The 21,635-nt window shown below is 45.8% G+C and overlaps 1 protein-coding gene across 1 annotated transcript in view; it reads right to left on the bottom strand.

The window, feature by feature from the left end:
• Window positions 1–21,635, bottom strand: part of TACR3 (tachykinin receptor 3) — a 556,678-nt gene that overhangs the window by 167,100 nt on the left and 367,943 nt on the right. The window contains exon 3 of the mRNA XM_078677607.1: window positions 9,782–9,978. Coding sequence (XP_078533733.1) covers window positions 9,782–9,978 — 197 coding nt within the window. The remainder of the gene's footprint in view (window positions 1–9,781; window positions 9,979–21,635) is intronic.

Raw genomic sequence — 21,635 nt, 5'->3', positions numbered from 1 at the left:
TAGTTCTGTTGGTCTTTTCCTGTATTCGAGACTTCGGCTTGCTCACGGCCCACCACGGCCCTCTGGACTTTACAGATTGTCATTATCCTGTGACACCCTTTTTTCTATTATAAAATTAACCTACTTTTATCCTGTCCGTGATGGCGACTCAAAGACTTGTTGCCTTTGCCTTTCATATGAGCTATTTAGAAATCCTGTTGTTTCTCCTGTATTGCCTCGTATGTCTCTTTATTGTGGTGGCCGGCCCGGTGGGTTGTAGGCCCGTATCTGTGCGCGCCTTCTGTACAATAAAGGTTTAAAAAAAAAAAAAAATAATAAATTGCTCCTATATAGTTAGTTGTACTAACTATATTTCGCGCACAGTGATGTCACTGACCATGTCATGAATGATCTAATATGTGACATCATCAGCAGTGGATTGCGGGTGCGCGAAATATAGCTAGTACAACTAACTATATAGGAGCAATTTCATTGGTTTTGTATGAGTAAAATGTCCAGCTAACTATAACACCACTAAAACTTATAGTTTTTTGAGTGAATTTCAAAGGTTTTTTAAAAACTAATTCCTAACAAGATAACTCCTGAAACCTATGGTTTTTTCAGTGAATTTCAAAGGTTTTTTTAAAATGCTAATTCCTAACTATATAAGGCCTGAAACCTATGGTTTTTTCAGTGAATTTCAAAGGTTTTTTAAATGCTGATTCCTAACTATATAAGGCATGAAACCTATGTTTTTTTCAGTGAATTTCAAAGGTTTTTTAAATGCTAATTCCTAACTATATAAGGCCTGAAACCTATGCTTTTTTCAGTGAATTTCAAAGGTTTTTTAAATGCTAATTCCTAACTATATAAGGCCTGAAACCTATGCTTTTTTCAGTGTTTTAAAAAAAAAAATTTGATTGGTTAACTGGCTTATTAAGTGTATCTTAGTGAATACATATATTAGCGAGTAATGTTTAAATATTTAAATATATGCATGAGTGATGTAATATGTGACGTCATCAGCAGTGCATTGCAGACGTGCAAGTTATAGCGAGTCCAACTAACTATAACGTGGGAATTTCAATGGTTTTATGCGAGTAAAATTTCCAGCTAACTATAACTGGTGTGAAACCTATGGTTTTTTCAGTGAATTTCAAAGGTTTTTTAAATGCTAATTCCTAACTATAACTGGTGTGTAACCTATGGTTTTTTCAGTGAATATATATATATATATAAAATTTCTATGTCAAAATGAAACCCCTCATTTTTTTCCTTTTCAAATTAAATGTATTAAGTGTTACCACTTTATTCCAATCAAGATGACTTTAGGTGTTCCATACTTTTGTCATAAGTAAGACTGTTGGCGCTCTAGTTGTTCTTTAGAACACTCTGGGACATTCTGTCATTGGGCTATAGTTGGGCTACATCTGGCTGATATTTGGCTACATTTGGGCTCTTTTGTCTCTGGTGGCCATCTTGGGAGACTGCATATCAGAATTTTTTTAATGAAATATAAGAGGATTTGAGAAGTCACTCAAAATGTGCCCTAATTTTTCTTTCTTCAGCACTAATCATAATTTCTATGGCAAAATGAACCCCCTCATTTTGTTCCTTTGCAAATTAAATGTTTTAAGTGTTAACACTTTATTCCAATCAAGATGACTTCAGGTGTGCCATATTTTTGTCATAAGTAAGACTGTTGGCGCTCTAGTTGTTCTTTAGAACACTCTGGGACATTCTGTCATTGGTCTATAAGTGGGCTACATCTGGCTGATATTTGGGCTACATTTGTTTTTTTTGTCTCTGGTGGCCATCTTTGGGCTACATTGGGCTACATTGGGCTACATTTGGGCTCTAACATATATATAGCCCAATGTTGCCCAATATATATTTTTCAAAGTTAATTTTCGTAAAAACCACTGGAGCACATATCTTGAGACATAGCAAAGGCACATCGGGCTACCAGTCCCTACAATTTTGCCAAGTTTGGTGGAAAACCATTCAGCCGTTCGGGCTAAAAGTGAGTCCAACCGCCCTATGGAAATTAACATGGGGAAAACACGTTTTGGAACCCCCCTTTTATCTCGGCCCTCGCTTGACGAATCCCCCCCAAACTTCCAGGCAAAGTTAAGGAAAATTTCAGGAAGATTCCTCAACTGGCGCCAAAGTTATTCCCAATAGAATGTTGCGATTTCCCTATGGAAAACAATCCTAACTATATATACCTACTGGCTATCGCCAGTAGGTAATATATATATATATAATATAAATAGTGTTTTGACTACAAAAAATGACATTCATTATATTTACCTGCATGGTAAACTCTGCGTTATGAAGGTACCACATGGTAAAGGCTGCATGGCAAAGGTAACATACCGCTTATTCACATTCTTACACAAACCTCAGCTAGACTGCTTTGGTCATTCCTTTGCAGAGCAGTGGATAATGTGATATAAACAAATTCGTCTGTTTCATGCCTTCAAGCTAGTATCTAAATGTTAGGCCCATACATGGTTCCTTTTATCATCACATGATGGTGCCTTGCATTTTGATACTATTATGGATGCCTACAGAGAGTAGTACCTTATCACTTTCCTGGAACAATGTGTTCTGGAGGCCTCTTGTAGACAGAAGGCACATGCTGGCAAGAGTACCTAATCAATCTGCAACTCCCTCTTGCCGCTAAGCTGTAGGTGCACCGGAAAGTACACTGAACTAAGGGACCCATTAGCTGATCAGTCACAAAGTGTTCTGAAAGTACTGGCAGTCCTGAGGCAAAGCAGCAACCTTGATCCAGGTTGAATGTAGGGCGGGTTGTGATTAGGATGCTGATGCTCGGCTCTCAAAGTGCTAACAAACAGTTGAGACCATGTGACAGATGTAGATGTTTAGCACTGAAGATGTAAAATCTTAAATGTACTTCTCAATTCCCTTGGCTGATGACGATAAAAAGATATGGGACCAGGCTGAATATCTGCCATTGGTATTAGTTTCAGCATTCTTGGCACAGAGAAGCCACAATTTCTAACTAAACCTTTTTCCTTGGGTAGTTGCATCTCAGCAGGCCACAGCAGATAAAAAATAAAACCACAACAAAAACTGGCAAATTGTTTCTAGAGAAAAAGTCATACAAATAAGCTCCCTTTCATGGGTGGAGTGTCAATTTCCTCATGTAACCCTCACACGCTGGTTCTACCCTTCCCACCACCTCGCATTCCACACATGCGTATAGGACTAACTGTCATGTGTCTGTGGAGCTCTGTGAGTGCTTGGATAGATCAGTTTACAGGGTCCAATTTTCGGTGCCATCATCGCTGGGCAGGGTTCAGCATGTTCTGGGGCTTGAAACATGATCAAGTGCTTTGAGGCTTAGCGGGGGGGCACAGCTTAGTCTCTTGACTTGCCCAGGAGTGAAGAAGTAGGATTAAGTAGACAGACATTTTGTTTCTGTCCCCCCCTTGCCTCTATGGCGAGGCTAGGAAGCCCAGGCTTGGCAGGCGCCTTCTACATGTAGATGGAGAGTCTGGGGAAGGGGAAGACTATTCTGTCACTCAGATGTTGAACCTCCTGCTGGTCGTGCTTCCTCAGCGCCTGTACTCGCGCTATTTGGATTTTAATTCTACCCGTTTTGTATCTTGGTTTTTAACTTTTTGCACAGTTCTTCCCTGCTTTTAATTCCCCTCGCCGCATTGCCGCACTTAAAAAGTTACACTCACCGCTGTTTAGTGGGCCGGACCCTCGCGCCGAGTCATCGGTGGGCGCCATCTTGGGTAGGGACTAAGTTAGTTTAAACGAACTGCGCTCTAGCAGTCAGGTGGACTGGCTAGAGACAGTTCGGGGGCTCACAGTACTTAAAGGACACAGGTAGGAGCTCTCCCTCCTGATGGTCGCGCTTCCTCTGCGCCTGTACTTGCGCTATTTGTATTTTAATTCTACCCGTTTTGTATCTTGGTTTTTTACTTTTTGCACAGTTCTTCCCTGCTTTTAATTCCCCTCGCCGCATTGCCGCACTTAAAAGGTTACACTCACCGCTGTTTAGCGGGCTGGACCCTCGCGCCGAGTCATCGGTGGGCGCCATCTTGGGTAGGGACTAAGTTAGTTTAAACGAACTGCGCTCTAGCAGTCAGGTGGACTGGCTAGAGACAGTTCGGGGGCTCACAGTACTTAAAGGACACAGGTAGGAGCTCTCCCTCCTGCTGGTCGCGCTTCCTCAGCGCCTGTACTCGCGCTATTTGTATTTTAATTCTACCCGTTTTGTATCTTGGTTTTTTACTTTTTGCACAGTTCTTCCCTGCTTTTAATTCCCCTCGCCGCATTGCCGCACTTAAAAGGTTACACTCACCGCTGTTTAGCGGGCCGGACCCTCGCGCCGAGTCATCGGTGGGCGCCATCTTGGGTAGGGACTAAGTTAGTTTAAACGAACTGCGCTCTAGCAGTCAGGTGGACTGGCTAGAGACAGTTCGGGGGCTCACAGTACTTAAAGGACACAGGTAGGAGCTCTCCCTCCTGCTGGTCGCGCTTCCTCAGCGCCTGTACTCGCGCTATTTGTATTTTAATTCTACCCGTTTTGTATCTTGGTTTTGTACTTTTTGCACAGTTCTTCCCTGCTTTTAATTCTCCTCGCCGCATTGCCGCACTTAAAAGGTTACACTCACCGCTGTTTAGCGGGCCGGACCCTCGCGCCGAGTCATCGGTGGGCGCCATCTTGGGTAGGGACTAAGTTAGTTTAAACGAACTGCGCTCTAGCAGTCAGGTGGACTGGCTAGAGACAGTTCGGGGGCTCACAGTACTTAAAGGACACAGGTAGGAGCTCTCCCTACTGCTGGTCGCGCTTCCTCAGCGCCTGTACTCGCACTATTTGTATTTTAATTCTACCCGTTTTGTATCTTGTTTTTTTACTTTTTGCACAGTTCTTCCCTGCTTTTAATTCCCCTCGCCGCATTGCCGCACTTAAAAGGTTACACTCACCGCTGTTTAGCGGGCCGGACCCTCGCGCCGAGTCATCGGTGGGCGCCATCTTGGGTAGGGACTAAGTTAGTTTAAACGAACTGCGCTCTAGCAGTCAGGTGGACTGGCTAGAGCCCTATATCTACCAGTACCTATGGCGCGCAGCGTGTGCGCGCAGCATGATCGCCGCAGCCACGCCGGAGTCACGCCAGAGTCCAGCCCGTCTGCGCCCGTCCGCGCTGAGGACGGGCTGGACGGCTGGACCTACAGGTCGGAAATAGTGGGGCACGGGGTACTGAAATATTCTTTACAGGATGTCTTACGCCTCCGACCTATTACTGCACCGTGCTTCCATAGAAGCATTCCTGAAGACCTTCTCCGGCCCATGGGATGTGGGTGCTTCCAGATAGGCCTGGAGAACCGGAATTTTGCCCCCCCCGCCCCTTCTCGGGAGCTCCGCCCGCTAGTGGCATCTAGTGAATTGAGCGAAAACTGGCTGCTTCTTAATGCGCGCTCACTCGTTAAAAACAATATTGTTTTTAAGGAGCTTGTTTTGGAGAAGAACCCGACATGGGTCTTTATCACAGAAACGTGGGCCAAGGACTCATCCGGTCCAGACCTTATCGAAGCAGTCCCAGATGGGTATTGCTTGTCTCGGCAGGACAGAATAGGCCGGGTCGGTGGTGGACTAGCTATCCTGTATAGAGACAGGTTTCAATGTCATATTATGCCTTTATCTGACCCTAAGGACGCTATCCAGGTGATGTATTTTTCATTATATGACTCCTTTATCTCTCCATTTAACGGGATTCTGGTCTATCGTCCGCCCGGTCCTAGAGCAGATTTTAGCCTAAAACTGCTTCAGTTCCTGGAGCCTTATTTTGGCCGTGAGAATCTAACGATTCTGGGTGATTTTAATTTTCACTTAGAGTTGTTGGAGACTCATGACACCTCTGCGCTGCTGGATGTACTGACAGCTTGTGGACTCACCCAACTGGTGAAAGGACCCACCCACCGAGCGGGGCATACGCTCGATGGGATCTTCTCTAACGATCAGAGACTGTTAGTAACGGATCCTTTCTTTTTCTCCTGGTCTGACCACCTGGCCGTTCCTTTCAACGTGGCCTTCCCTAGCCAGGAAATTCTTAGGAAAGTTTTGAGTACTTTTGAAGTACGTAGGAATCTTAAAAACATCGGGGAACATTCCTTTGACCCGTGGATTCCTAGTCTGTCTTCTATTCGGGAGATGGATCTTTCTTTGGCGGTGCCACATTATGACAAAATTCTTACAGAGGCCTTGGACGAACTGGCGCCGGCTCGGTCCTGTTATTCAGCCAGGAAAAGACCTTCAGCCCCCTGGTTCTCTGAACAACTAAGACTCCTTAGACAGGAAGTAAGGAGGCAGGAGCGTCGATGGCATGCTAGTTGGGATCTAAAAGACAGGGAAGCCCATAAAACCCTGCTTAAAAGATATAAGGCGGAAGTTATTGGGACCAAACAAGATTACTTTACGGCCCTGACTTCTTCCCTTTCATCTCCCAAAGAGCTCTTCAGGATCGTGGACTCTCTTACATCTCTCCAGGTCCCCGATCCTGTTTTTTCATCTCAGGAGCTCTGCAATGACATAGCTCTCTTCTTTCAGTCCAAAATATCGGACATCTATACTTCCTTGGAGTCACAGAGGCTATCAATGGCTGAGCCACCGGTTACAGTGGTCTTGGATGTCTCCTCGGCTGAGCTTTCTTCGGCCGGCTGTCTGGAATCCTTTCCTCCACTGTCTCTACAAGATCTTGAGACGCTGCTTGACAAAACGAAGTCAGGGTCTCCGCTGGATGCTTGCCCTCTTAAGATCCTGAAGCAGTGTAGAGGATCTCTCTTACCCCCTTTGCTTGACATCATGAATGGGGTAATGAGGGAGGGTGTCTTTCCACAGCAGTGGAAAAATGCGGTGGTAAAACCTCTGCTTAAGAAACCCTCCCTAGATCCAGGGGTATTAAAGAACTTCCGCCCCATCTCACTGCTCCCGGCCCCCGCGAAGATGCTTGAGGCCCATTTAAATGGGCATCTTGCTGTCTTCGTGGAGAATTCGGGCTGCCTGGATCCTTCCCAACATGGTTTCAGGAGGGAACATAGCACCGAGTCTGCCCTCACCCTGGTGCTCGATTCCATCCGTATGAGCGTGGATGGGGGTCGGACATCCCTCCTGATCCTTTTGGACCTCACGGCTGCCTTCGATACCCTGTCTCCCCGTGTCCTAACATCTCGACTGGGTGAGATTGGGGTCCGGGGGGCAGCCCTGGGGTTGCTCTCCTCTTTTCTCGATCACAGAGAGCAGAGGGTAATGCTGGGAAAATTTCTATCTCCATCCCTGTCTGTGCAATGTGGGGTCCCTCAGGGGTCGGCGCTTAGCCCTACCCTTTTTAACATCTACGTGACCCCCCTTGCCAGACTTATTAGATCTTTTGGGATGGAGGTAGTCTCCTACGTGGATGACACCCAGATCCTCGTGTCTTTCTCCCAGTCACCTGAGCTGACAGCCTCCAGTTTTAGATCTTGTATGGAGGCTGTCAGCCAGTGGATGATCTACAATTCACTGAAATTGAATGGGGAGAAGACCGAGGTGATGGTGTTCGGCGGAAAGGAAGACATTTGGTCTATGGAGTGGTGGCCTGACTCATTGGGTGCCTGCCCTAAACCTACCTCCTCGGCTAAAAATCTCGGGGTTATGATTGACCCCACCCTTGGTATGTGCCAACAGGTCAACAGGACGATATCTACCTGTTGGTGTATAATCCACATCCTAAGGAAAATTAGGAACTACCTTTCCTTGCAGGCAAGAAGGCAACTGGCTGTCGCCCTTCTGGGTTCTCGTCTGGACTACTGCAATGCGCTGTATGCTGGACTGAATAAGAGTCAGCTGCAGCGCTTGCAGGTAGTCCAGAATGCGGCAGCCAGACTTGTCCTTGATTTTCCTCGACGTTCTTCGGCCACGCTGGCCAGGAAGCAGCTGCACTGGCTTCCGATCAAGGAGCGGATAGTCTTTAAGTCCATGTGTATGGTCTATAAGGCTCTGGCGAAAAGTAGCCCTACAGGCATTGGATCCATCCTGTCTTACTACAACCCTGGCAGGAACCTCCGCTCCTCTAATCATCTTCTTCTCCACGTCCCATGCATCCGGAAAACTAGATGGGGCGGTAGGGCTTTTTCCCATTTGGCTCCTAAATGGTGGAACGATCTTCCGTTAGAGCTAAGGTCCCTCCCCTCCCTTCAGACTTTCAGAGCTGCCCTTAAAACACGCCTCTTTGTACAAGCGTATGAGTAGACGTGCCCTGCATTTTGATCTTTTTGTTAGGCGCCTTGACACCTTCGGGTTTAGTTTGCGCGATACAAGATGCATAATAAAATAAATAAATAAAATAATGTGCAAGGCTTGGTGCCAGAACGTCGAGCAGACCCATGCCCACACAGCTACCTGTGGCTGCACAGAGGCTTCAGAAAGTGCTGGCTGGATGGCAGCAGTGAAATATGACAAATTGGTGATTTGCTATTCCATTTACGTGGGGCAAGGCCCGTTTAAAAAGTATGAGTGCAGGCCTTCCACACACATATAAGACCATGAAACATGCAAATCTCCAGAAGGGCCTTCACAGTTATTCTTTTCTTGCTGTCTATGTACAATCTATTCTCGGTTGCATTTAACAGCCTTAGCAATTTGCATCTCAGAATTGCTCAAATTCTAAAATTCACAAAACCCTGATAGAGAGAATGCGCCAATCAATTCCAATGGCATGGGATCAGAAAGGTGCCCGAATGAATGTCTTACAAAAATTAACATACTTCTCATATTATCAATCGCTTTCAAAGGTTGAAGTCTCATGCTGCCTTTCCAGATGCAGAAGAGGAACAGTGTTTTATTTTGTGTAGGTTGTATCTATTCAATTTCCTGACCCACCCCTGTGAATCTTTATTGAGTAGACAAAAAGCAGAAAGTATGGCCCAGATTCACTAATACCCCGAGCCAGTGCACAGTGAAGCAAAGTAGCACAAAGTGAAACATGGTATTTACTTTTCAGTGCAAAAGTAATTTTGTACTAGAAAGTTGCTCAGTCCTCAGCTCAAAAACACCTCGTGCTGCTTTCTGTAACTTGTGTCGAGGAAATGTTGCTGTAGGTTTACTTGGGCATATCAGAACAAACATCTATAGGCTTCGACACATAACCTGGAAATCTAAGATAGCCAAGCAAGGCTTGGCATCAACAACTAATGCCTCTTTGAAGCAAGTGCTAACAAGAAAAAATGTTTTAATTTCTCTAAAATAAACCACACATTGCATGTGTGTTTAATTGCACAGCACACATCCAGTGAGTGGAATCTTTTCTGTTTGACTAGACTTAGATATTTATAATGAAAGGCCATACTTCCAGTAAAAATCCTATGCAAGGCTGTGAGACATGCAAGGCAGCCTTTTAGAGCGCAAGCACAGCGGGTGACAGCAGCTGGAGGCCAGCCTTGATAGATATGGCTCTGTACTACTGTTCTGTCCCGCTTTGTAATGTTGTGCAGCAAATTTGGTTGTTGTGATGCCTTGCATGAAAAAAATATAAAATTGAGCTTAAGATTGCTAATGATGGAATAGAGGCACATGTAAAAATATATGTGTAATGCGGAAATAAATTGCAGACAACAAACATGAAAGCAGTAGGTATAAAGACAGAAAATGTATTATTTAGGCTTCCAACCAGCTCAAGTTAAAGGCAGCCAGATCATTTTGCAGGGGCTGCAGAGGGGTTAGAAAATAGGGTTTGGCACGTGGGATGGATGTGGTACAGAGAATTTTCAAATAATGTCTTACCTTCTGTTAAGGCAGCAGTAGATGATAGGATTGTACATGGTGGAACTCATTGCAAGCCAAAAGCTAGCCAAATAAATCTGTTGGATGTATTTCCATCGGTTCAACTGCTTGTTCAATGTAGTGACGATGAAGTAGATGTGATAGGGAAGCCAGCATATTGCAAATGTCACGACAACAACAATCATCATTTTTACCACCTGAAAGGAAGACGTCATATCATGAACACAAATAACTTGGTTAGTGTAATGGTACATGTAGCTACATTTCATATACATTTGCATCCTTATGTATCAGAAATAAGTAATTGAGCCTATTCAGGCATATGCACAAAGGCATTTTGAAATATGTAAAGTACTGCTGATTTAAGTACTTATACATTCCTAAAATGGGAATGGATTGGTAATCTTTGAATACAATGAGTACAAATATAAAGGACTGTGCCTCTTCTCAGTGTTACTTCCAATAGGGAATTGGATGTTTTGGAGGAGATTTACAAAGGTTGTAAGAGTAAGTGAAAGTGCATTCCTATAGTACTGCTTCTGATATTTATAAATACTTTTGTGAATTGTCACATAGTGTATTTACATATGCAAATGCTTCTTATCTAAGCATCAATTTGTCACACTTAATATCAACGCAATATATGATAGAGATATCCAAAATGCTTAAACATAAAACCTTTGAGCATGCTCAATATGCCAGTTTCCAAAAATTATGAAGGTTCCCTATCAGTATTTCTGTCCATTTGGATTAGGTAACCGTCCAATTTTAATCAAATGAAGGGAATATACCACTTAACATGGGACTTTTCCCTTTGATATATGGGCTTTTATACCAATGAAGTTTGTGCAATAAAAGAACCAACATAAGATATATAGAGAGAGAATAACTAATGAGTAACTGTAATATGGGCCTTTATTTCCAATGAGTGTGACAATTTCCATTCAAGAGGCCGAAAGCCAAGTGGTTTCAAAATGTCATCTGAACCCTGACAGGGCAATGCAAGACTATTTCTCCAATATTACTCGCTATGTATTTTTTATATCATACAATTTGTTAATTGATTTTAGTACTCTTTAAAAAGATTGGAGCATTCATTGTTTGTCAAGACTGGAGATACGTCCGTCAATGGTTTGAGAAATCTGTGAATGTTTTGGCGGATAATGTGCTACTGTTTAAAATGCGTATTAATATAAATAACATTTTAAATACAAACAGCATTGTAAGGACATTTAAAAAATGCATTCTACAATGTGCTTTCTTTTATAGTGCATTAACATTATACAGTAGGTTCACAAGACATATATGACTGAAGAAAATAAAGTACAAATTATTCAGTGTTCACATTGTTTATTTTAGCACAATGGCGAAGATTCATTGGTAGATGCTTCCATCAAGTCTGGGCCTGCAAAGGGGGCTTTTCAGATGTGCTGATTAATGTTCTAAAAGCAATATTGTCATTGTGAAAGTGTTTTTTACCAGCAGTGAAAGATAGGCAAAATACTGTGTTTAGCTATTTTTTTTGTTTACAGGAGCTACATATCCCCAAATGAATTCAGCACTGTGGGTTATGGGAAATAATTCACATTTAGACCACTTTTCTGTGAAATATGAGCTTTGAAAATTCAATAAAAAACCTTGCCATGGAACATATATATTAGCACCATAGCACTTTTTACTGAGGTATTTGTGCTCTTAATATATCACAGACAGCAGCCAGTCCATGTGGTGCCAGCCTCATAGGGGAACTACTGCCTTTGTTTGCATAGCTCCAAACAAAGGCAGTACACCAATCAGGTTGCAGTAAGTGGTTATTTTTACTTTGCGGTCTTTCTTCTAACCCAACTCTCATGAATCCTAGACGCTGTAATCTGAGCTCATAATATAATATTTGACTCCCCTAATTTATAGGAAAAACATCGGATCACAGATCTAGTATGGCAAGTACAATGTGTGACATTTGTTCATTGATGGCGAGATAGCAGTTATCAAAATTTTCTTACCTAGATTCAAGCCATGCAGGGAAATTTACACATATCGCCCTCCAGAGGGATTAATAGCAGTGGCAACTGATTTGCTCTTGTGAAACCCATGCAGAGAAATACACAAATTTGGCCTTCTAGTGGGCTATCCTATATTATTACAGAATAAATCAATCTAATGTCCTTCTAGTCATATCAATATACATATAGTTAAACTTATGTTGAGAAACTATGACTCGTTGCCTTAAGTTACTCAATGGCACGAGTTACACTTTCTTCAGCTAAGTTTAACTATAAGTATAACTATAACTGCTGAATTTGTATGGTTTTGTGCAGGTAAATTCAGAACCTAAGTAAAACGTCACTATAACCTTTGCTTTTTTCAGTGAATTTCTATGTTTTTTTAAGCGCGCATGTTAATACTACCAGTGCCGAGCGCGCCTGAAGGAAGCATGGGGTTAGATGCAGTTGGTGTTTATTTGTTTCCACTTTTTTCTGGATCCGGGGTTCATTTTTCTGGATCTGAGAATCTACACAGGGGGACGTGCCGAGACTCATGGGTGGATCTGCAGATGGGATGGGAAAAGAAATTGAGCAATTCTATGCCCACGAGGGGTCCCTAACTAACCCCTATATGTGTCAGGATCAATGTTCCCTCAATTTTTTTTATTCTGTGTTAGGCAGTGTAGGATTTCTGTGCGCTGCAGTCAAGGCTATGTGTGCCAGGAACCAGAACACGCGTGTAGGTTCAGCGCCAAATATTACTCCAAACGTATGCTTAAAAAAGTAGAAAAGATGGCGCATTTCCACACATACAGCACCACGTTCAGGTTCTTAAGGCAGGTTTGCAATTTGGATACACATTATCTATGACATGAATTAGTTACACAGGATTCCCTCACCACCGCTCTTTAACAGTGCCCCTCAGGTCTCCAGAACCACTTTCTCTCGGATTCATTTAGGGGGTCATTAGGATAGCGGGCGGACTTAGTCCGCCCGCCATCCCATCGATGACTGGGACCGCCCGCCATAAGGGCCGGGGTCCCGCGGGGGGTATTAAGATGCGCCCACCACTGTGGCGGGCGCATCCTGCATTTTTAGCATTGTGGCGGGCGGTGCTCTCAGCACCGCCCGCCACAATGCTAAAAATGCATGTGACGCATTTATATAAACAAAGCGTCAGGCACCGCGCGGTACCTGCTGCTTTGTTTATGTAAATGCAGGGGAGTACCGCAGGTACCCCCCGTGTGCACCCCCCACCTCTCTTTCACTCTGTGAAACAAAGTGAAGACCGCTAGCCTTTCAAACAGCCCATGCTAATATGGCTGGGGGTGTCTATTAGACACCGCCACCATATTGGACCTTTTCCGCCTTTCCGTCCGCCGGATTGCCCCTGCCAGGCCGGCGGTGGCTACCGCCAGCCTGGCGGGGGCACTCCGCCCGCCATCCTAATGGGCCCCTTAGTTTTATAGCACCACTCATACTAGTCTAAAGTGTCAGAGCACTTTACATCAAACACACATTGCACAAAGACAATCGTAGTTTGTGAGTTAATCAGTGTATAGGAAATGTTACATCAGACAGGGCCAGAAGGTGTAGTGTAGAAGTAACATGTAATTGATACTGGTAGGCAATATAGTTTAAGATTCCTTATTCTGGAAAAGTACAAATTCAGAATTTAAAATGCAACACCATTGTTAGGGGTTCTCTTTAATAACAATAATTGTTTTCTACTCAAATAAACCCTTTTGGCAAGATTAGGATAATGAAAGACTAGGCAAAAAACATATTGCTCTAATGTAACACTTGCAGTTTACACGCAGCTGTTTGATGACAGTTAATAGCTCAATGCTCTATATTAGGATTTGGACGTACAAACCATAAGTAACAAAATGAGCTCTCTTACAGAAGCAGTACCCCACTGACCTTTTTACATCACATACAATTTGTTCTCTGCATGGTACACGTTCTTAGTAGCAGGCATTTTAACCCTCTGTGCTACCTTTGGCTGAGTCAAAACTTCCTCTAGACAAACGTCCTTCTCTTTCCAGGAAGATGATTAATCACCGAACGTTATCTAGACATTATAATTGATGCCTGAACATTGCTGGAGGCCAGAAACACTGCAGCAGGTGCTTTTAAAATGTTAATATACTTTCAAAAAGGATGTCCCCCCCAAGGCAGCGCCCGGTGCGGTTACACCGACCTGGAGCTGGCCCTGGTAACAGCTTTCAGCCAAATGGTTTGTCTGCATGGAGAAACTTCTGCCATTCCCTGCATCCAACTCTTCACTCGAGGACAACACCCTCATTATATGTATGTCAATTGCATGCAGCAAAGCCTGGCAGCGGTCTTTGCCTCTCTCCATGCACAGCTCACAATCTGGCAGCCAACTACTGCTGTGTAACTTTTGGGAGGCTTGGCTGCAGCAAGCCCAAAAGCACGACATATGCTTTACACAAAGCTGCCAAGGTTTCAGATTGCTTGTGTGTGACATTTTCATAATTTCAGTGCAATTATGAGTGAGATTACAACAACCATGAGTGACACTTTCTCACGAGTAAATTCCAGCCACGAGAAGAGGAAAAACCTATAAATAACAGAAATGACAGCTATCTGAGCAACAAGACAATCTAGAAAATCCTAAAACTGCTGTAAAGCACCAGAAAAGGACGGGCACAAAGTTTACAGGAGCCCTTGGTAGGGATAAATGAAAGCCAAATTGCAGGTTTATTGAAGTAAAAGATCTGGTGAAGAAGTGTGCACAGCTACAGACCCTGGACCCCAACTAACGAACAGACAAAGTTCTATACTACTGAGCACAGTCAGTACAGAACTGTGAGCAGAGGTGTAAATTAACTAAATTAAATAAAATTGATTGGAAATACTTTGGCACTGGTGTGAGTGACACATCACAGGCCAGCTCAGTCACGGTGACTCCGATCACAATATGCACTTTACATGCCGCTGATGCCTTTGATAATAGTTAGTAGGTCACTGAGTAGAGTAGGATTGAAAGTTATGAATTGCAAGAAACACAAGGAGGAGACAAGGTCACAGAATGTGACAAAAGTAGTAACCCCATGAGCTACCTTATGGGTTCCGGAGTAGTGTGCTACTCAACAAGAAAGTGCTTCAACATCCCATCAGGAGTAACAAGAGCTACATAAATGCAAACCCTTTTCTCTCTTCTTTCCCTCTGCTATCCTCCTGAATCCAAATAACTGACTAACCTATCCACCACTCAAATTACTTTCATATTTCACTATACTAATTCAACACTAATCCTTTATGGGTTCTGGAGTAGCATGCTACTTGCCAAAAAAGCAATTTGATGCCTCATCAGGGGTAGTAAGCGCTATATAAATGCAATTACAATACAATACAATACAATACCCACATAAAATAATGCTCTGTGATATGGAGAATACAAATTCTTTGCAGCAGGCATTTTAACCCTCTGTGCTACTGGTGAGTCAAAAGTTGCATGAGAGAACTCTGATCTCTCTGTGGCAGGAACATGAACAATCACCATGTTATCTTTTCTTACCCATGGAGTCACTGAGTGCTGGGTAAATCATTCCTGTTGCTCAGCCTGGTCTCTGTAACTGGCGTCTGTGGGGTCACTCGCTGCAGACAGGTGATCTGACAGTGTTGTGATGCACTGGGGCAAGACTGGACCATCTGCAGCTGTAGATTGTAGTAAAGGTAAGAGGTCATGGCGTGGCACGCTTTCCGAGTTGTTCCTTACACCGTTAGACACACGGCACCCGCTCTCAGTCTCACCATGACTTGTACGGTCATCAGGGAAGTCCCATGGCCAGGAGAGGGGAGTACTGTCGAGGAGGCCATTGAGATCGTTTAATTTATTAATTTTGTGGGCTGCAGAATCAATTGTTTGTTGTTACAGGAAGTTGAAATGAAAACATCCTGTTGCCACTCAGGGTGCACTGACCAAAAGTCCCTCAGTGAATCTATAGGGCTGGAAGACAGGTGTGCCGTCCTGTAGGTTGCAGCTCTGTCTCACCAGAGCTGTCGCAAAAAACAACAAGTGATGGACTGAATGTGGATCAATGTCACACACTCCCCCAGTCAAAAGATCTGGGCCCAAATCCATCGTTTTTTTGCACTCCACACCACCCTGGGTCAGATAATGGCTTTATGCAAATCAGCTCTGACCCTGTTGCCCCATGGGAACAGTCCAGTCCGAACTACAACAGCCATATCTTTCCCAGACCGGAATCAAGCATCCGAGGACCGGACCGGTTTCGAGGTAACACCTCTCTTCAGCCCGGCTAGCTTGACTCCAAGTGGTGTGGAGTGCCTGGGACCCACGTCTGGGCATCCCCAGCGCACTTAGGGCGGCAATTGCAAAAAACAACAAGTGATGGACTGAATGTGGATCAATGTCACACACTCCCCCAGTCAAAAGATCTGGGCCCAAATCCATCGTTTTTTTGCACTCCACACCACCCTGGGTCAGATAATGGCTTTATGCAAATCAGCTCTGACCCTGTTGCCCCATGGAAACAGTCCAGTCCGAACTACAACAGCCATATCTTTCCCAGACCGGAATCAAGCATCCGAGGACCGGACCGGTTTCGAGGTAACACCTCTCTTCAGCCCGGCTAGCTTGACTCCAAGTGGTGTGGAGTGCCTGGGACCCACGTCTGGGCATCCCCAGCGCACTTAGGGCGGCAATTGCAAAAAACAACAAGTGATGGACTGAATGTGGATCAATGTCACACACTCCCCCAGTCAAAAGATCTGGGCCCAAATCCATCGTTTTTTTGCACTCCACACCACCCTGGGTCAGATAATGGCTTTATGCAAATCAGCTCTGACCCTGTTGCCCCATGGGAACAGTCCAGTCCGAACTACAACAGCCATATCTTTCCCAGACCGGAATCAAGCATCCGAGGACCGGACCGGTTTCGAGGTAACACCTCTCTTCAGCCCGGCTAGCTTGACTCCAAGTGGTGTGGAGTGCCTGGGACCCACGTCTGGGCATCCCCAGCGCACTTAGGGCGGCAATTGCAAAAAACAACAAGTGATGGACTGAATGTGGATCAATGTCACACACTCCCCCAGTCAAAAGATCTGGGCCCAAATCCATCGTTTTTTTGCACTCCACACCACCCTGGGTCAGATAATGGCTTTATGCAAATCAGCTCTGACCCTGTTGCCCCATGGGAACAGTCCAGTCCGAACTACAACAGCCATATCTTTCCCAGACCGGAATCAAGCATCCGAGGACCGGACCGGTTTCGAGGTAACACCTCTCTTCAGCCCGGCTAGCTTGACTCCAAGTGGTGTGGAGTGCCTGGGACCCACGTCTGGGCATCCCCAGCGCACTTAGGGCGGCAATTGCAAAAAACAACAAGTGATGGACTGAATGTGGATCAATGTCACACACTCCCCCAGTCAAAAGATCTGGGCCCAAATCCATCGTTTTTTTGCACTCCACACCACCCTGGGTCAGATAATGGCTTTATGCAAATCAGCTCTGACCCTGTTGCCCCATGGGAACAGTCCAGTCCGAACTACAACAGCCATATCTTTCCCAGACCGGAATCAAGCATCCGAGGACCGGACCGGTTTCGAGGTAACACCTCTCTTCAGCCCGGCTAGCTTGACTCCAAGTGGTGTGGAGTGCCTGGGACCCACGTCTGGGCATCCCCAGCGCACTTAGGGCGGCAATTGCAAAAAACAACAAGTGATGGACTGAATGTGGATCAATGTCACACACTCCCCCAGTCAAAAGATCTGGGCCCAAATCCATCGTTTTTTTGCACTCCACACCACCCTGGGTCAGATAATGGCTTTATGCAAATCAGCTCTGACCCTGTTGCCCCATGGGAACAGTCCAGTCCGAACTACAACAGCCATATCTTTCCCAGACCGGAATCAAGCATCCGAGGACCGGACCGGTTTCGAGGTAACACCTCTCTTCAGCCCGGCTAGCTTGACTCCAAGTGGTGTGGAGTGCCTGGGACCCACGTCTGGGCTTCCCCAGCGCACTTAGGGCGGCAATTGCAAAAAACAACAAGTGATGGACTGAATGTGGATCAATGTCACACACTCCCCCAGTCAAAAGATCTGGGCCCAAATCCATCGTTTTTTTGCACTCCACACCACCCTGGGTCAGATAATGGCTTTATGCAAATCAGCTCTGACCCTGTTGCCCCATGGGAACAGTCCAGTCCGAACTACAACAGCCATATCTTTCCCAGACCGGAATCAAGCATCCGAGGACCGGACCGGTTTCGAGGTAACACCTCTCTTCAGCCCGGCTAGCTTGACTCCAAGTGGTGTGGAGTGCCTGGGACCCACGTCTGGGCATCCCCAGCGCACTTAGGGCGGCAATTGCAAAAAACAACAAGTGATGGACTGAATGTGGATCAATGTCACACACTCCCCCAGTCAAAAGATCTGGGCCCAAATCCATCGTTTTTTTGCACTCCACACCACCCTGGGTCAGATAATGGCTTTATGCAAATCAGCTCTGACCCTGTTGCCCCATGGGAACAGTCCAGTCCGAACTACAACAGCCATATCTTTCCCAGACCGGAATCAAGCATCCGAGGACCGGACCGGTTTCGAGGTAACACCTCTCTTCAGCCCGGCTAGCTTGACTCCAAGTGGTGTGGAGTGCCTGGGACCCACGTCTGGGCATCCCCAGCGCACTTAGGGCGGCAATTGCAAAAAACAACAAGTGATGGACTGAATGTGGATCAATGTCACACACTCCCCCAGTCAAAAGATCTGGGCCCAAATCCATCGTTTTTTTGCACTCCACACCACCCTGGGTCAGATAATGGCTTTATGCAAATCAGCTCTGACCCTGTTGCCCCATGGGAACAGTCCAGTCCGAACTACAACAGCCATATCTTTCCCAGACCGGAATCAAGCATCCGAGGACCGGACCGGTTTCGAGGTAACACCTCTCTTCAGCCCGGCTAGCTTGACTCCAAGTGGTGTGGAGTGCCTGGGACCCACGTCTGGGCATCCCCAGCGCACTTAGGGCGGCAATTGCAAAAAACAACAAGTGATGGACTGAATGTGGATCAATGTCACACACTCCCCCAGTCAAAAGATCTGGGCCCAAATCCATCGTTTTTTTGCACTCCACACCACCCTGGGTCAGATAATGGCTTTATGCAAATCAGCTCTGACCCTGTTGCCCCATGGGAACAGTCCAGTCCGAACTACAACAGCCATATCTTTCCCAGACCGGAATCAAGCATCCGAGGACCGGACCGGTTTCGAGGTAACACCTCTCTTCAGCCCGGCTAGCTTGACTCCAAGTGGTGTGGAGTGCCTGGGACCCACGTCTGGGCATCCCCAGCGCACTTAGGGCGGCAATTGTAAAAAACAACAAGTGATGGACTGAATGTGGATCAATGTCACACACTCCCCCAGTCAAAAGATCTGGGCCCAAATCCATCGTTTTTTTGCACTCCACACCACCCTGGGTCAGATAATGGCTTTATGCAAATCAGCTCTGACCCTGTTGCCCCATGGGAACAGTCCAGTCCGAACTACAACAGCCATATCTTTCCCAGACCGGAATCAAGCATCCGAGGACCGGACCGGTTTCGAGGTAACACCTCTCTTCAGCCCGGCTAGCTTGACTCCAAGTGGTGTGGAGTGCCTGGGACCCACGTCTGGGCTTCCCCAGCGCACTTAGGGCGGCAATTGCAAAAAACAACAAGTGATGGACTGAATGTGGATCAATGTCACACACTCCCCCAGTCAAAAGATCTGGGCCCAAATCCATCGTTTTTTTGCACTCCACACCACCCTGGGTCAGATAATGGCTTTATGCAAATCAGCTCTGACCCTGTTGCCCCATGGGAACAGTCCAGTCCGAACTACAACAGCCATATCTTTCCCAGACCGGAATCAAGCATCCGAGGACCGGACCGGTTTCGAGGTAACACCTCTCTTCAGCCCGGCTAGCTTGACTCCAAGTGGTGTGGAGTGCCTGGGACCCACGTCTGGGCATCCCCAGCGCACTTAGGGCGGCAATTGCAAAAAACAACAAGTGATGGACTGAATGTGGATCAATGTCACACACTCCCCCAGTCAAAAGATCTGGGCCCAAATCCATCGTTTTTTTGCACTCCACACCACCCTGGGTCAGATAATGGCTTTATGCAAATCAGCTCTGACCCTGTTGCCCCATGGGAACAGTCCAGTCCGAACTACAACAGCCATATCTTTCCCAGACCGGAATCAAGCATCCGAGGACCGGACCTGTCAGCTGAACAGAGCGCACATGCATCCACCCGCGCCAGCCACAACAGAGAGTTGTACCGCTAATGAGGGGCTGGTGACATGATTAAGGTGACAGCAAAAATCTGCTAAGCACGCACTGGGCCCAGCAGACAACTAGTTAGCGGCACTAATGTTAGTAAACTCCAACCAACTGAACACTGGCACTGTGACGATCGAGGCAGGAGACAGCACTTATTCACGTCCTTCTGTTGCACTTGCTGCATTTCTTCTCTTAACAGAGCGCATCCGGGGCTGATTGTGAGCCATTTTGAAAATATGTGTTAATTGCAGCCCATGACGGTGCTGCAATTAACACATATTTTGCCAAAGGGCCACAGCCTATTAAGAAAGAAATGCAGTAAGTTTTGGAGCCACTTGCTCCAGAACGCATCCTCCAAACAGGAAATTACCGTTTTTCATGCTGCCTGCATTTTAAAAGCGGCAGTGCGAAGGATTTCCCAGGATGTGTGGGCACTTCCCTCAGGACACTACGCATTCGAGGGTCGCTTCGGGGAGTTCACGCGCTCAAGTGCACCTAACAGGGAACAAAATACAGGTATCCTGACCCCTTATGTGTTTCTGTGCTCTCATTTTCCTACCCCCCAGCCGATGCGCCATACAAAATGTAACTGCAACTCCTGTGAGGTTGCGGCCAGCCAATTGCAACCTTTCTTTGGCACATGGATCCGTGTGTCCACTGTAAGGATCCGCATTTATATATATATATATATATATATATATATATATATATATATATATATATATATATATGAAGCGCACGAAGGGACCCTTTCAATGTGAGGCCGTGGCTTTCATTGGAGAAAAGGAGTGGTTACCGAGGAGTCGGATGCATCCACGGCCCGCCATCGAAACCTGTGAGGCAGCTTGTTTACATCGGTGGCAGATGGGGCGGAGAGACGCCGACACCCTATCTATACCTGTGAGCGGATTACCACAGGGGAGATGGCATGAAAGTGTGGGATTTTAAACAACAACAAACAATATTTTTTTTTCAAAAGTGAGGCCCCCATCATCCTGAAATAGGCCTGTCAGCACGTTGCATTTTGGGACTGGGATTCCCCGACACTAACGAAAGCCAAGACAATCTGAATCAGGTGAGCCCACCACCACTTGGAAGGAGGAGCTTAGAATAAATGTCGAGTGGGAGCTGACACTGTTTAAGGACTAAGGCGTTCAGAAGAAGGCACATGCCGAAACCGGTCAACGCTATTGTTTCCTGAATAAATAATGAATTAAAGCCCCGCTGTGTCCCGGGAGGTCTTCGTTACATGGGAGAAAGTGAAATAATATGTATATATAGTTAGGATTGTTTTCCATAGGGAAATCGCAACATTCTATTGGGAATAACTTTGGCGACGGTTGAGGAATCTTCCTGAAAGTTTCCTTAACTTTGCCTCGCGGCGCTCCGGTCCTTCCCTGAAAGTTTGGGGGGGATTCGTCAAGCAGGGGCCGAGATAAAAGGGGGGTCCCAAAACTTGTTTTCCCCATGTTAATTTCCATAGGGCGGTTGGACTCACTTTTAGCCCGAACGGCTGAATGGTTTTCCACCAAACTTGGCAAAATTGTAGGGA

Source organism: Lissotriton helveticus, chromosome 2_1 (genome assembly GCF_964261635.1).
Source record: "Lissotriton helveticus chromosome 2_1, aLisHel1.1, whole genome shotgun sequence".
Classification (NCBI taxonomy): domain Eukaryota; kingdom Metazoa; phylum Chordata; class Amphibia; order Caudata; family Salamandridae; genus Lissotriton; species Lissotriton helveticus.
Note: the sequence above shows the minus strand (reverse complement) of the source record. Positions and strands in the feature narration are given on the sequence as shown.